The sequence below is a fragment of the Clupea harengus genome, chromosome 13 (genome assembly GCF_900700415.2).
Source record: "Clupea harengus chromosome 13, Ch_v2.0.2, whole genome shotgun sequence".
Taxonomy (NCBI): Eukaryota; Metazoa; Chordata; class Actinopteri; order Clupeiformes; family Clupeidae; genus Clupea; species Clupea harengus.
In genome coordinates, this window is record NC_045164.1 from 19999402 (window position 1) to 20014401 (window position 15000).

The 15000-nt window shown below is 42.9% G+C and overlaps 2 protein-coding genes across 2 annotated transcripts in view; both read right to left on the reverse strand.

The window, feature by feature from the left end:
- The window catches only part of LOC105911465 (tissue-type plasminogen activator-like), a 22781-nt gene that overhangs the window by 3912 nt on the left and 3869 nt on the right, over nt 1-15000 (reverse strand). The window contains exons 2-7 of the mRNA XM_042709488.1: nt 3445-3505; nt 2977-3076; nt 1759-1813; nt 1340-1490; nt 753-884; nt 242-324 (exon numbers count right to left, since the gene is read on the reverse strand). Of these exons, the coding sequence (XP_042565422.1) occupies nt 242-324; nt 753-884; nt 1340-1490; nt 1759-1813; nt 2977-3033 (478 nt within the window). The 5' untranslated portion in view covers nt 3034-3076; nt 3445-3505. The remainder of the gene's footprint in view (nt 1-241; nt 325-752; nt 885-1339; nt 1491-1758; nt 1814-2976; nt 3077-3444; nt 3506-15000) is intronic.
- LOC116223282 (urokinase-type plasminogen activator-like) overlaps nt 12467-15000 on the reverse strand; it is a 6264-nt gene continuing 3730 nt past the window's right edge. The window contains exons 8-11 of the mRNA XM_031579369.2: nt 14501-14652; nt 14254-14409; nt 13805-13947; nt 12467-13433 (exon numbers count right to left, since the gene is read on the reverse strand). Coding sequence (XP_031435229.1) covers nt 13236-13433; nt 13805-13947; nt 14254-14409; nt 14501-14652 — 649 coding nt within the window. The 3' untranslated portion in view covers nt 12467-13235. The remainder of the gene's footprint in view (nt 13434-13804; nt 13948-14253; nt 14410-14500; nt 14653-15000) is intronic.

Here is a 15000-nt window from a genome sequence, read left to right on the forward strand (position 1 = left end):
ACACATCTCACAGGTAGACACAACACAGACACACATACACGACAAGCTGCAATTGTATGAGTGTGTGTGTGTGTGTTGGTGCATCTGTGTACAAAGACGAACAAACTGCTCTGACTGCAAGTCCCTGTGAGTCCATATTGGCAGTGTTTGGTCACCTGATTGTATGTGTGCTTGTATGTATGTGTGTGTGTGTATATGAGTGTGGAACATAACATGACCCACCTGTGTCCCTGTCAGCTACAGCGGGTGTGGTTGGAATGGAAGTCGTAGTCGTAGTCGTACTCGTAGTCGTAGCCGTAGCTGTAGCCGTAGCCGTAGTTGTTGCTGAAACACAAAACACCCAAATCATACAGTTTGTTATCATGTACAACAATATAGCATTCACACTCATTGTATCCAATACACCATTAGCACTCATTGTATCCAATATAGCATTAGCACTCATTGTATCCAATACAGCATTAGCACTCATTGTATCCATTTGCCACTATTACACCATTAGCATACAGGTTCCTGGGCGTCCCCATGGCAACACCTCAGCAGTGGGGGGTAAGGCACAACAACAGCTTCATGTCATGAAGGGGCTAAGGAGAGCCGCTAAGGAGAGCCGCTAAGGAGAGCCGCTAAATAACTTTTACAGTTGCACCACAGAAGGCATCCTAACACACAACAGCACACACAGACTCACACACACACACACACACACACACACACACACACACACACACACACACACACACACACGCACACACACAGCATGGTGCAGGGAGCAGAGGGACTTACTGGGCTTGAGGGTGTCACAGCTTGGGATGTCACAGTACTGCGGGACCATGCGGCCTTGCTTCTGCACCAAGCACCATGGAGATCTGCTTTTATCAGGGTTTCTAGAAAGCAAACCCACATACACGCATACTTTAGGAGAGGATGGATTGATTGGTATGTGTGTGTGTGTGTTTTAGCATTTGTTAATGTGTGTGTATGCATGTGCATGTGTGTTTGCATGTGTGTGTGCGCGTGTGTATGGGTTCTTGCATGTGCGTGTGTGTTTGCATGTGTGTGTGGGTGTGTGTGTGTATGCATGTGTGTGTGGGTTTTTGCATGAGTTTGCATGTGTGTGTGTGTGTGTGTGTGTGGGGGGGGGGGGTAGCATGTGTTTGCATGTCTGTGTGTGTGTGTGTGTGCGTGCTGGATTGTTTGTATTTCTGTCCTTGTGTGGTAATAATGAGTCAGAAGGATAGAGGATGTGGAGATTACCTAAGTGTGATTTGTGTGTGTGTGTGTGTGTGTGTGTGTGTGTGTGTGTGTGTGTTGTGATGTGTGTGTATGTGCTGACTGGTACCTGCAGTAGTTGTGGCTCCAGTCCAGTCCTTTCCCGTAAAATGAAGAGGAATACACATCAATCACCAGGTTCCAGTTTGCACAGACGTGTCCTTCAATCGTCACGGAAACCTTACCCCTGTAGCCCAGTCCTTTGCCTTTCACACACTCACCTGAAAGAAACACACAGCAGACAGCCAGGTGAGAACAACAACACACAAACACACACACACACATACACACACACACACACCCAGCAGACAGCCAGGTGAGAACAACAACACACACACACACACACACACACACGCACACATACACAGCAGACAGCCAGATGAAAACAACACGCACACACACACACACACACAGCAGACAGCCAGGTGAGAACAACACACACACACACACACACACACGATAGAAAGGAAGGAAGGAAGTCCAGACTACCTGAGTCAACAGGTGTGTATGAGCGTCTCTCCCGAGGCCTCCTCCCCTGCACAGACTGCAAGGAAGACCACACACACATCACACACTGAACACACACAACACCCCACCACCACAGACTGCAGCCAGGGGAGACTACATCACAGCAGATTTATTAATTTGACAGACATGCTGACCCAAGAGGCTTACAGGTGAGGTACAACAATCAAACTATAGTATGTTAGTATGAGACCCCCGCAGAAGAAGCACGACATTTCTAATGCTAATGCTAATGCTAACGAATCTGCCACAGAGACCAAAGAGAAGCACCAGAACTGCACTGTTGTGTGTGTGTGTGTGCCAGTGGTGTATAAAGTACCCAAAAGCCATACTTGAGTAAAAGTAAAGATACCTTACTGGAAAATGACTCAAGTAAAAGTAAAAGTAACCTTTTAGAATACTACTTGAGTACTTATAAACTGGGCCTTATTTGAACCCAATTTTAACACAATAGGCAGTACTAAAGCAGCACCAAAAGTAACAACCCAGTCATTACTTGAAACTTAAAAATATTTTGTTCATCTTCAAACAAAACGTCCCAAAAAGCCATTATGATTTTTTTTTATTTTAATCTTTGTAACATTTTGTGAAAGGGCTCCTGAGTATCCCAAGGTATGCATAAGGCACAACCTGAGAGCAATAACCTGGCGATCTGATACAAAGCCATAGCATTACATCAGGATCATCAGTTTTACAAGCAAGTTATCGGTACAGTGACTGAAATACTTTCAGCAACATGCACACACATCCCTTGAACAATAACGTTACTAGCAGCTATTTTGCTCCACACTGCTACGTTACTGTACTGTAGATTGACACCATCCTAGCTAGCTAGCTAGATACCTCGCCAGAGGTGGAATAAAGAATAAGAATAAATAATCTTTGAAGGTTATTAGCTAGCTTGAAATATTATATAGCCTACAGATCTTACCCAGCGGTGAAAGAACATGACTAGTCTACAAGGTTGTGCTGGTGGCATTTAATGAAGAGGTCGTGGGGTTTCTCATTTTTTGATTGAGACCTGTGTGCTTTTGCTTCGATTATTGTTGTGTCCCCTTCGTTGTTGATCTTAATGTTTTGGATATATCCTTCCACTGCATATTGCAGTCCATTTTGCCTTGATCTGGAGGATATCGCGGAGATATTACTCCAAAAAGAATCACTGACACTGACAGTGCTGACCTGTTCAGAGTGTGCGATGAGGACCATCACCAGTGAGAGGATTATGATTGGAGTCATGGTGGCAGACTTGTCGCTTCGCTTCCTTATTTGGAGACGCTGTCTGAAATTCATCAAACAGAAATTAGATGTTTCATCTTTCCCTCTCCAAAACTTCTTCCCCATGAAGCGCTGCTCAAGCAATAATCACAGAACTCTGCCCATCAATCAGTGCCTGCTCAGTGCCTTGCCATAATTTGATCAGTGACATCATTTCCACCCTATTCATTAGGTTGGTGCTGCTCCCTACAACAGTGACTTTTTGTCTTTCCATTGAGGTCTCATGTGAATCCTTTCAAACATTTGCAAAACTGGACTTCGTAAACTATGTGCAACACCAAAACACTAAAGTGGAAGTTTGTATGTTGAGAACCGCAACGCAGCCCAGTGGCACAGAGTGTTACAAAGTTGAAATAAAAGTTTGAGGTTTACCTTGTTCTGTGTGCTGGGATGCTGTCCTGAGCAAGAGCAGGAGATGTGATCTCTATAAGACCTGCTAGAGATCCGCTGCTAAAGCTCCCTTGCTGTGGTGCATAGAGAGGTGGTAGAGATCTGTTGACTGTCTCTCGCTGTGCAGAGTGTGTGATCTGCTGTTGACTGTCTCCCGCTGTGTAGAGTGTGTGAGGGCTGAGAGTGTGCCGGCTTATAAAGCTGTCATTCCACAACAACAACGTGCCAGAGGGCATGTCCAACTGATGTGCATAATTGTGTGTGTGTGTGTGTGTGTGTGTGTGTGTGTTTCAAGTGTAGTTTACAGAGAACCAGGTCTCTTCTGAAGAAGTGTGACTTATGCCTTTCCTGTGGTGACATCTAAATGAGTAACTCTACAGCTAACAGCTCTATTTCACCATCTATACGCCATATCACACCAATGATCTTGCAGCAACCCCAGTCAATACCACTCTAATAACACAACACGGTCATTAACCATTAACTCACACTAACAACACGGCCATTAACCATTAACTCACACACACTCCCTGCGACTTCATCTGCGACAGCCACTGACAAAATACATACAGCATGTTATAGAGTCCGAAATCCCAAATACTCAACTTACTTTAAAATACTTGTGGTAGTGAGGGTTAAAGTTGGCCTCCAGGTGACCACTACCATGTCAGACAGAGTGAAATTAATCTTGGAATAGCAGATAGAATTAACTAACAGTCAAAGAGTCAGAAATGCGTTAAAAAAGGTATATACAGTATTATTTCAGTTCACAATCATCAATAACCACATATAACCTTATGTATACCTAGCACAGACAGACTGCTTGTCCTAGGCATGGACGGATTATGAAACCATGGGCCCCTGGGCCTGGACATGTCAAAGGCCCCCCCCCCCTTTGCGGAAAAATTATTGTGCGCTCGCAAAACACGCACACACAAACACCATTAGGGGTATATATATATATATGTTTACCAACAAGGTGTTGGATTTTACGGTTGAATTAGATACTTTGGCTATTGTATTGGGAAAGTAGACAGGTCAAAGTCTACTCCGTAACATCCACCTTCGTTGAGGTGTGCACTGCCCTGCTATTGTTTCTGACATTACATTGTGACAGGGCAACAGCCTTTTCTAAATTGAAACTCATTAAGACCTACCTGAGGGGCAGCTTGGGGCAGGAGAGGCTGAATGGGCTGGCTACCCTGTCCATTGAAAAAGCAAATCATGCATCACCACTTTTATGTTTGAAAGGCGTAGTACGGCTTGCAGGTGTGCTGTGCCTCTGCAGTGGCGGTGCCAGACATTTTTTTCTGCAGGTGCTATGGGGGAGCTCTGCGTTTTAGCGAGGGTGCTATGAAATGAGGGTGATAGCCTATGTGTCACATGGTTCTCTACTACAGGGGTTTTAAACTGGTTTTGTTCCAGGGACCACCATTCTGACTAGAAAGTAATCCCCGGCCCACTGATGTGCCAGTTATTTCCAAAACATTTTACAGTCCCGTACCCTTCTTTTCATGTTTGTAAGAGAGAGAGAGAGAGAGAGACAGACAGTGGAAAGGAGAGAGCGTCAGAGAGAGAGACAGAGGGAGGGGGAGAAAGAGTTTAGGGGGTTGAGGCACCAGCAGCTAAAACTCCATTACAGCCCTGGAGAACCATCCTTCCATCCCATGGCTCTCTCTCTCACACACACACACACACACACACCACACACAGTCCTGGTGCAGAGGGAAATGCCCGGCAGCTCCGGCATCATTGGAACCCCAAACAAGCCATAATCCCAACAATACACCCTCCATCACTGGTGACAGTTGCAAGTTAAGAGCCTCTCTAGGGAAGGGGAGGTGCTGTCTCAGCAATGACTTACAGCATGGGTCGGCAACAGGCGTTTTGCAATTCCAAACGCAGACCAGATGCAGGCGGAGCATTCAGGGATGTAAATCACAACTACTTCACACATTTTATTTAATGTTTGGAGTGTCCTGAACATATTCCACCCCCCTTTAATTGAGACACAATCTTTAGTTTCATCAGCAAAGTGTGATACGTGTCACATGGCCCTGCCATTGAAGTTAAGGCATTTTCGCCTATGTGTAGGCCTATGTTTAAAGTTTTGTGGAGCATTCAGTGACGTAAATCTCAACTACTTCACATATTTTATTTTATGTTTGGAGTGTCCTGAACATATTCCACCCCCATTTTATTGAGACACAATCTTTAGTTTCATCAGCAAAGTGTGATACGTATCACATGGCCCTACCTTTAAAGTTAATGCATTTTCACCTGCGTGTAGGCCTATGTTTAAAGTATTGTGGAGCATTCAGGGATGTAAATTACAACTACTTCACACATTTTATTTAATGTTTGGAGTGTCCTGAACATATTCCACCCCCCTTTAATTGAGACACAATCTTTAGTTTCATCAGCAAAGTGTGATACGTGTCACATGGCCCTGCCATTGAAGTTAAGGCATTTTCGCCTATGTGTAGGCCTATGTTTAAAGTATTGTGGAGCATTCAGTGACGTAAATCTCAACTACTTCACATATTTTATTTTATGTTTGGAGTGTCCTGAACATATTCCACCCCCATTTTATTGAGACACAATCTTTAGTTTCATCAGCAAAGTGTGATACGTATCACATGGCCCTACCTTTAAAGTTAATGCATTTTCACCTGCGTGTAGGCCTATGTTTAAAGTATTGTGGAGCATTCAGGGATGTAAATTACAACTACTTCACACATTTTATTTAATGTTTGGAGTGTCCTGAACATATTCCACCCCCCTTTAATTGAGACACAATCTTTAGTTTCATCAGCAAAGTGTGATACGTGTCACATGGCCCTGCCATTGAAGTTAAGGCATTTTCGCCTATGTGTAGGCCTATGTTTAAAGTATTGTGGAGCATTCAGTGACGTAAATCTCAACTACTTCACATATTTTATTTAATGTTTGGAGTGTCCTGAACATATTCCACCCCCCTTTTATTGAGACACAATCTTTAGTTTCATCAGCAAAGTGTGAAACGTGGCATATGGCCCTGCCATTGAAGATAATACATTTACAAGTGTTTTTTCACAGTGAATGGCCAGAATAATTACTGCTAAACATTTGTTACCCTTTCTTTACAGTGTTCTGAACATGTTCAACCAACTTTAATGAAGACATAATCCTTTTATCAGCAGATTGTTGTGTCTTTTACTGTTTCTTACTACAATATTTGCAATATTGCCTGTTTAGTCAGTGTTCCCTATATTTAAACAAGAAAATCATACTTTTGTAACATCAGTGAATAATTTTTAACCCATTTTGATGTTATTATGAAATTAATATTAATTGTCAATTTTCAGCTACAGCTTAGTCATTATCAAAGTATCCTGTACGCTTAAAATTAACTCACTATATCTTACCTTGTTTTAAAGCAAGTTAATATAATGCACAGATAGCAAAATACTATTATAAAGTCTGATCTAGCGAGTAGACAGATTAGGACTTTATAATGACAAATAGGCTACTATAACTTTCAAACATGCTTTTAACTACTTTCCCAATCATTAGGACAAATGCAACAATAAAACTCGTTCCATATCATTTGATACAACAAACTCATTTTACTTCCTCGTTTCGCTTTACTTCCTGGGGTTATTGTGGGTTATCTTTGCTGGGCAGAACAGAACTTGGTCAGTTGGTGAAGGAGGGGCCTGGATACTTTTCAGAACCAGAGCATGGAAGGTAGTTCAGAATATAAACTAATGGCATCACATTCAATAGGTTTAGAGTTGGGATGATTCATGACCCTGAATATGAAGTGAGACAACTAACTCCAAACCCAGCATCAGCCCCAGCTAAGCTGGTCAGTGGGCCACAACTGGTCAGTGGGCTTCAGCTGGTCAGTGGACCACAACTGGTCAGTGAGTCTCAGCTGGTCAGTGAGTCTTAGCTGGTCAGTGGGTCTCAGCTAATGAAGTCAGATGCAAAAGGCTGGAAAACATTCATTAACTAAATGAGCTCATCCATTCCCACGTGTGCATATAAGCGTTTGCCACTTCCTCAGGACGTTGCACGGCAGATGCATCGAAAATCACACTCCTCTCCTGACAGGCTCGGCCAGCAGCAGGGGGCTTTAACAAGAAGTGATGTGGAGACGCAAATGTAACCAAGGTTAACAAAGTTACCTTTAAGATTCTGTAGTATGTATGAATAGTAATTAATAAATTGTCTAATAATAAACATTAAACATTGATTAGATATGTATTTTAGTACCTTGTGAATTTAGCATAGCTTTTTAATGAATTAATTGTAATGAATGAAATGAAATGTAATGTTGGAGCGCCCTCTACAGGACGTAGTGCGTGCTCGCGCAACTTTTACTTTGAATATAGAGAGAAGACGTTGAGATTAAAAGAAGATGGTTTAAAAAATTCACGGTGACAACCTTTTAAAAATTCAACGTCTTTACTGACCCAATTAATTAACCCAAATGTAATTATTCGATGCAATTTTAAAGTTAAAGGGTTTTACACGAGTTTGATAGAAAAGGTACAGTTGTACAGTTCAGAAATACGCGATTTATGTTTTGTGCTAGTTGAGTGCTAACTTGTAGCCTAGCTAGCTAGCTACACCGAGCTACAGCGGACCTGCTGGGCAAAGATGTGTGCCAGCCTGAAAGATTGTCATTGTGGAATCATCTACAGTGAATATTGACTGACTGACTGACTAAATACTCCTTGAAAACAACGACGACAACTAGATGGCGAGCCTCCCACCAAACCACAGAAAAATACGGATTCCACACCACATCCAGTCCTGACTGAGAACTGTTTGATAGCTTGATAGCTGAAGTTCCACGGATACGTAAGACTTTACTTGCCTTTTTTTAATTTAAAGAAAACACTGAATAAACACACTGATACTTTGAACATTTTTAATTGATTGAATATTTGATTATATGTATTGTAAATGGGATATCGATTTTGTTAAGCTACTGTTGAACTGCTAGCCTGTACAATTGTGTTGGGTTATGTGAATTTGATAAAGTTAAGAACTAAGGTTAAGATTTGCTTGAGAATTTAAATGAGATAAAACTTTATTAGATAATTAAATTATTTATTTATTTATGAACTATTTAATAATATATATATATATATAATTTATATTATTTATGAACTATTTATTAATATATATATATATATATATATATATATATATCATTTATATTAAAGATAACTACATGTAACTATTGTAAAGAAATAAAATAGAACAAATAAGAAGCAAATAGATTATAAAAGAGTAAATAGGAATTCATAAAGAGTTTGAGTTGATTTAAGGTTTTGATATCTTGAGATATTTTGATGTATGTTTTTATTTTACATTTTCTAAATGTTGACAGACTTGAGCCTTGTATATATATATATATGTAAATAATTATTTGTCACTAAAATCTGAAAGTTATCAAACCCTGTTTCTTGTGATTGACTGCGCACCTGAAAAGCATCTAGAATCTTCTGATGGCCCAGATGCCAGTATTCTGTCATGTGACATCAGTGTGAGATACAGAGGGGTGTTATTGTGCCTATAACCAGTATTCTGTCATGTGCTCTATGTGTACATCATTAACAATTAACCCCACCCCCCACAACAGGGGTGCAGACAGAGGTGTAAAGTAATGAATTACATTTACTCACGTTACTGTAATTAAGTAGTTTTTTTGTGTACTTTGTAATTTTTAAGTAGTTTTTGAAATCGGTAATTTTACTTTTACTTAAGTAGATTTTGACTGAAGTATTCTACACATTGGAAATTACATCCGTTACTGAGTAAAAAAAAAAACATAGTTCAAGGCACGAATCGCGCATGACAATTCTCACTGCAGTGGTAGATGCTGCATAGAGTGGATGATGGAGTCAATGCAAGGCGCCGGTGCCGAGTCACGAGAGATAGAGATGGAGGAGGATGATAGTGCGGACTACCAACAAGCTGCGGACGACCAACAAGCTGAAGCACCGAACTTTCCGCCAGTTGAAATTAAAGAAGATGAAGAAAACCCGTGGCCACATGTCAGCAAGCAGTTTGCCATCTAACATAAAAGAGGCAACAGCTATATAATGCGGTGTAAGCTGTGCCTAACCCGCCAGTCAGAACTTTCTGCTTATAAAAAATCATCTTCAAATCTGCGCAAGCATGTGTTGGTAAGTACAGTATTTGTCCCTTTCCATTAGTAGTTCAGACAGCATCTTTGTTGTTTAGTTAGCTTTGCTCCATTAAGCAAAATATGCGTTTCATAGCCTAATTTTGGCTAGCACTTGCAACCGCCCTGAGTATGCTAACGTCGACAGCCGTCATCCAATAGACTAATAATAATTCCATTCCTGTCTTCCATCCGTTTCAGGTCATAGCATTATTATGTTCAGTCTCTCATATTGTGTTAAAAACTGCAGATCAGTCATCAGCAATGAAATACACTACATAAACTGATATTAGGCTAATCATTTGGCTGCCTCCCATGCCTTGAAACAGGAATGTGGAAGAGGAATGTGAATACGCACACCATCGTTCTCAGACAGTTGGACAAGTCAATGGCCCTCATTCTCGAACATTTTCTGAAGTTTCTTCTGAAATGTTTCTTACGGGCTTCGGAAAAACAACGTAAGCAAAAGACATCCGCCAAATTCATGCACGCTTGAAAATGTGGTCCTACGCAGCAGAAGTTTTCTCGGCTGTGCTCCCCCGGAAGAGTTTTCTTAAATTGAAAGCGCGTTCTCGTGCTCCTGAATTTGCATACATACACGCCCTGCCAGCTCCTTATAAGGGCACGCAACCGCAGTGACGTGTGCAGTCGGAATCGACCGAATCTACACGAAAGCAACTCGTAAACGAGTCATGTCAAAGCGGAAATCGATCACCCTCGAGTAAACGCAGATCTAACTTCAACTATATATGTCTATGACTTGAACGGTGCAGAGATGGACTGTTGCAGGAAGTAGATGTGTCCATTCTATTCCACTATAGCTATATCAACGTGATTGAGTTTTGTGCTTATTTAATTATTCACTTACATTTGCAGTGTTCGTGTACATTACATTTAGTCATTTAGCAGACACTTTTGTCCAAAGCGACGTACAAGGGATAGAACAGTCAAGCTACGAGCAATAGAGACCTAGTGTAACAATAAATACTACTTTACATAAGAAATAGAAAAACAAAATAGGAAATAAAAACGAAGTGCAGGAATGTAACTGCTATAAGTGCAAGTTAAGCACTAGTCGAAGTGCCAGTTAGGAAGGGAGGTGCTCTCTGAAGAGTTGGGTCTTCAAAAGCTTCTTAAAGGTAGAGAGGGACGCGCCTGCTCTGGTAGTGCTAGGCAGTTCGTTCCACCAACGTGGAACTACTTGAAAATTCTGGATTGCCGTACTTGCACAGACGGCAGTGCCAAACGACGCTCACTAGACGAGCGCAGCATTCCGGTGTAGTGCTTTTATTTATTTTATGACATCACGGTGCCTCGTAGAATCATGATTATAGGCCTACATGTGAAACGTAATTGTTAATGATACTTTAATCCGAGGATCTGTAGAGTTGATGTGAACGCAATCACCAACGATTTCTCACAAATTCATTAACACGGAGAGTTTTCTTAAATGCGATTCCCCAAAAAACCACAAGATGGCCCACGGCTATTTCGAGTTCGGAAAGTCTTCTGAAGTTCAGAGCAAATCCCAGATGAGAAAACTTTCATGAATGCCAAATGTTGTCCTAAATCCAATTCCTCTTAAATTCTTCTTAACTGCGTTCGAGAATGAGGCCCAATGTGTATTGTCGTTATTTGGAATTTATCACGATGTTTAGTCAGATATTGATACCGATAAGTGGTGGCTTTGCAACGTGCACGTCTTTCATGTTCATGCTCAGGGGTCTCGGTTAGCAAGAATTGAGGATTATGAATTGTGATGCATGTAGAAATAGAAAATAATGCTATAATTCTGTATACCGGTATATACTGTAGGTCTGTCATCTCAAGTAGCTATTTATAGCTATTTCTGTGTTATGATGCACTCTTGATGGCAGCTCAATACAACCAATGTTGTTTGTCATTTTACAGGTCTAGTCTATGTCAGACAACACCTTGACCGGATGTTGGAGGCTGGAGCAAGTTGGACAACATTCATCAGATGAAGATGATTTATTTTCCTCAATGAAGTCCAAAAGGTCAGAAGGTACAGGGGAGTTAGAAGGGTACCTAGCCTGTGTCTCTGTCAATATGGATCTGCTGGACGCCTTTCAGAATATCAAAAAACTGCCTCAGCCGCCTGCAAGCAACTCTTCAGCTGTGCTGGATTGCTGCTTACTGCAAAGCGAGCCCGGATGAACTCTACTCACCTTGAAGATCAGCTGCTGCTCAAACTCAACAAGAAGTTTGTAGACTAATGCTTTAAAGGTGGACACAAGTAACCAAAGTTTACAGTGAGGCAGTGGCAGCAGCATTTTAACTTTTTATTTTAACTGTCATGTGGTTCATGTCTTGACATGTCCTCCCAAAAGTTCTTAATGTTGTTTTGACATGTTTAATGTTTAATGTTTGACATGTTTAATGTCATTGCACTTATATTTCTAAAGATTCTCCTTTAATTAAAAATAACTAGTTTTTGTATTGGATTTATGACCCCTAGTCCTTTTTTGCACTATATAGGAGCGGCCCCCCTCAAGTTGTTGAAAGTAACTAAGTAACTTTTACTTAAAGTACATTTTAAATTAACTACTTTTTACTTTTACTTGAGTAGATTTTTAGATGGGTAATTTGACTTGTACTTAAGTAAAAATTCATCAAAGTAATTGTACTTTTACTTGAGTACAACATTTCAGTACTTTTTACACCTCTGGGCGCAGAGGGTTGGCACGACAGGGGTGCAGAGGGTTGGCACGACAGGAGCGGAGAGGGTTGGCACAACAGGGGTGCAGAGGGTTGGCACAACAGGGGTGCAGAGGGTTGGCACGACAGGGGTGCAGAGGGTTGGCACGACACTGGCAATCATTTATTTCAGCTCAAGCATAGAACAGTGACATGCTGGTGCATGATAAACAAAACCAATATTACAAACATTAATGAAAGGTCCAGCCTGTTTGGTGGTATACAAGTACAAAAATATAAAAATATAAAAAACAAATGTATCCCTATAAAATAATTTCGTATTATCAGTATTATAAATATATAATTAGCATTAAACAATGTTATAAATAAAAAATAAATGTTCAGTCAATTCTTATGAAGTCACTGGGGACATATACCACAGGGTAACAACATTGTTTAGTCATCCCAAAGGAGAGACAAGTGCACAGGTTCTATCTGGTTCTAATCAACTCCGTTTTCGGGGTTCTCCTGAGAGTACAGACCAAATGATGCCAAAGATTCTCGCCAGCTTTTGTCGTGTAAGACTACAGTAAACAGACAGACAGACAGACAGACAGACAGACAGACAGACAGACCTGCGCCTCAGGGATCAGAACTATAGCTGCCCAGGGGTAGAAATGCAAAGAGAGCACAGAGATGCTCCTGCTGCTGCTGCTGCTGCTGCTGATGATGCTGTTGCTGCTGTTGCTGTTGCTGTTGCTGTTGCTGCTGTTGCTGTTGCTGCTGTTGCTGCTGTTGCTGCGGCATCTCAAAAAGGAGTCTGGGGACCAGAGGACCCCAGTATGGCTGCCCATCACGGCTGCCTGAAGCAGTCCAAAGCGTCACCACTTCTGTGGGTACATGGAGCCCAGGGTGTAAGAGCTGCAAAGCGTCACCACTTCTGTGGGTACATGGAGCCCAGGGTGTAAGAGCGGAGGCCCGGTTGCCTGGCGATCCACTTGTTGTAGTTGGTGACGCGCGTGTAGAAGCCCGGCTGGCCTCTCTGGGCACAATTTTCCCCGTAGCTGATGATGCCAAACAGAAACATACGGCCATCCACCTCACACACCAGAGGACCACCGGAGTCGCCCTGAGGGAGAGAGAGGACGAGACAGGGAGGGAGAGAGAGGGGGAGAGGAGAAAAAGACAGAGAGAGAGAGATGAAGTTGGATCATATTTTGACTGGTGTCCATTTGAGGCGATAAAGAGAAGGAGAAGATAATTTGTCATTTCTCACTGATCTGTGTAGACCAGTAGGTGTGTGTGTGCGTGTGTGTGAGAGAGCTGGGAGTGTCCAGTAGGTGTGTGTGTGTGTGTGAGGGCTGGGAATGTCCAGTGGGCGTGTGTGTGTGTGAGGGCTGGGAGTGTCCAGTAGGTGTGTGTGTGTGTGTGTGAGGGCTGGGAGTGTCCAGTGTGTGTGTGTGTGTGTGTGTGTGTGTGTGTGTGTGTGTGTGTATCTACCTGGCAGGCGTCGGTCGCCCAGTCTGGGCTGGCGGCACAGAACATGTTCTCGGTCACCATGCTGGGCTCCGGGGCCTCCTTCACACAGGTGGCCTGGGGGCGCAGACGCACCTGACCTTCCCTCAGGTACTTGGTGTAGAACACTGCAGAGACAGAGGCAGCAGGGTTAGACCACAGAGTGTGTGTGTGTGTGTGTATGCGTATGTGTGTGTGTGCGTGTGTGTATGCGTATGTGTGTGTGTGTGTGTGTGTGTGTGTTTGTGTGTGTGTGTGTGTGTGTGTGTATGCGTGTGTGTGTGTGTATGCGTGTGTGAGTGTGTGTGCATGCGTGCGTGTGAGTGTGTGTGTGTGTGTGTGAGTGTGTGTGTGTGAGTGTGTGTGCATGGGTGCCTGTGTGTGTGAGTGTGTGTGTGTGAGTGTGAGTGTGAGTGTGTGTGTGTATGTCTTACAAGTGTGGTCTCTTCCATAGCCAGCGATGGTGCAGAAGGAGCCTGGCGGCAGCGTGGTGTGAGCAGGAGGCAAACACACAGTCCTGACCGTCTCTGTCCGCACCGCACACTCCCCGTGCCACCCCACACTCCCCACTCCTTCGATCTCTAGCAGAGCTGCAGAGAGAATACACACCAGGTCACACCCCGTCAAACACGTGCTGTGTGTGTGTGTGTGTGTGTGTGTGTGTGTGTGTGTGTCATGTACCTATGTCATGGTTGAAGTCCCTCCCAGTCTCTCTGTAGTCCTCGTGAAGGATGATCTGCTTCACCCTAAAGCGCTGCTCCTGGGCGAGGTCTGTCTCATTGATGGCGTCCTTCCCCAGAAAAACACTGAGTTTGTGCATCTTCAAGTCCTTTCTGTGGGACAGACAAATACAACCTGAGGTCAGAGACAGGTGACCAGGACAGGTTATCAGGACAGGTGACCAGGTGACCATGTGAGCAGGACAGGTGTGGTAAGGGCAGGTATCTTAGTGATCCCATGAGATCCCAGACAGCATTTAGGGTTATAGAGGGAACTGGGAGGAAGACACAAAGGAGCAGCTGAAGATGAAGAGGTTGTGGCGGGGGGGGGGTGGAAGAGTGATTGGAAGAGGAAGAGGCGAGGTGAGGATGAGAGGAGCAAGACAGGGAAGGGAAAAAGAGAACAAAAACAAGCTTAGAGGAGGTGTGAAGGGACAGAAGTGAAAGGGAGTGACAAAGAAG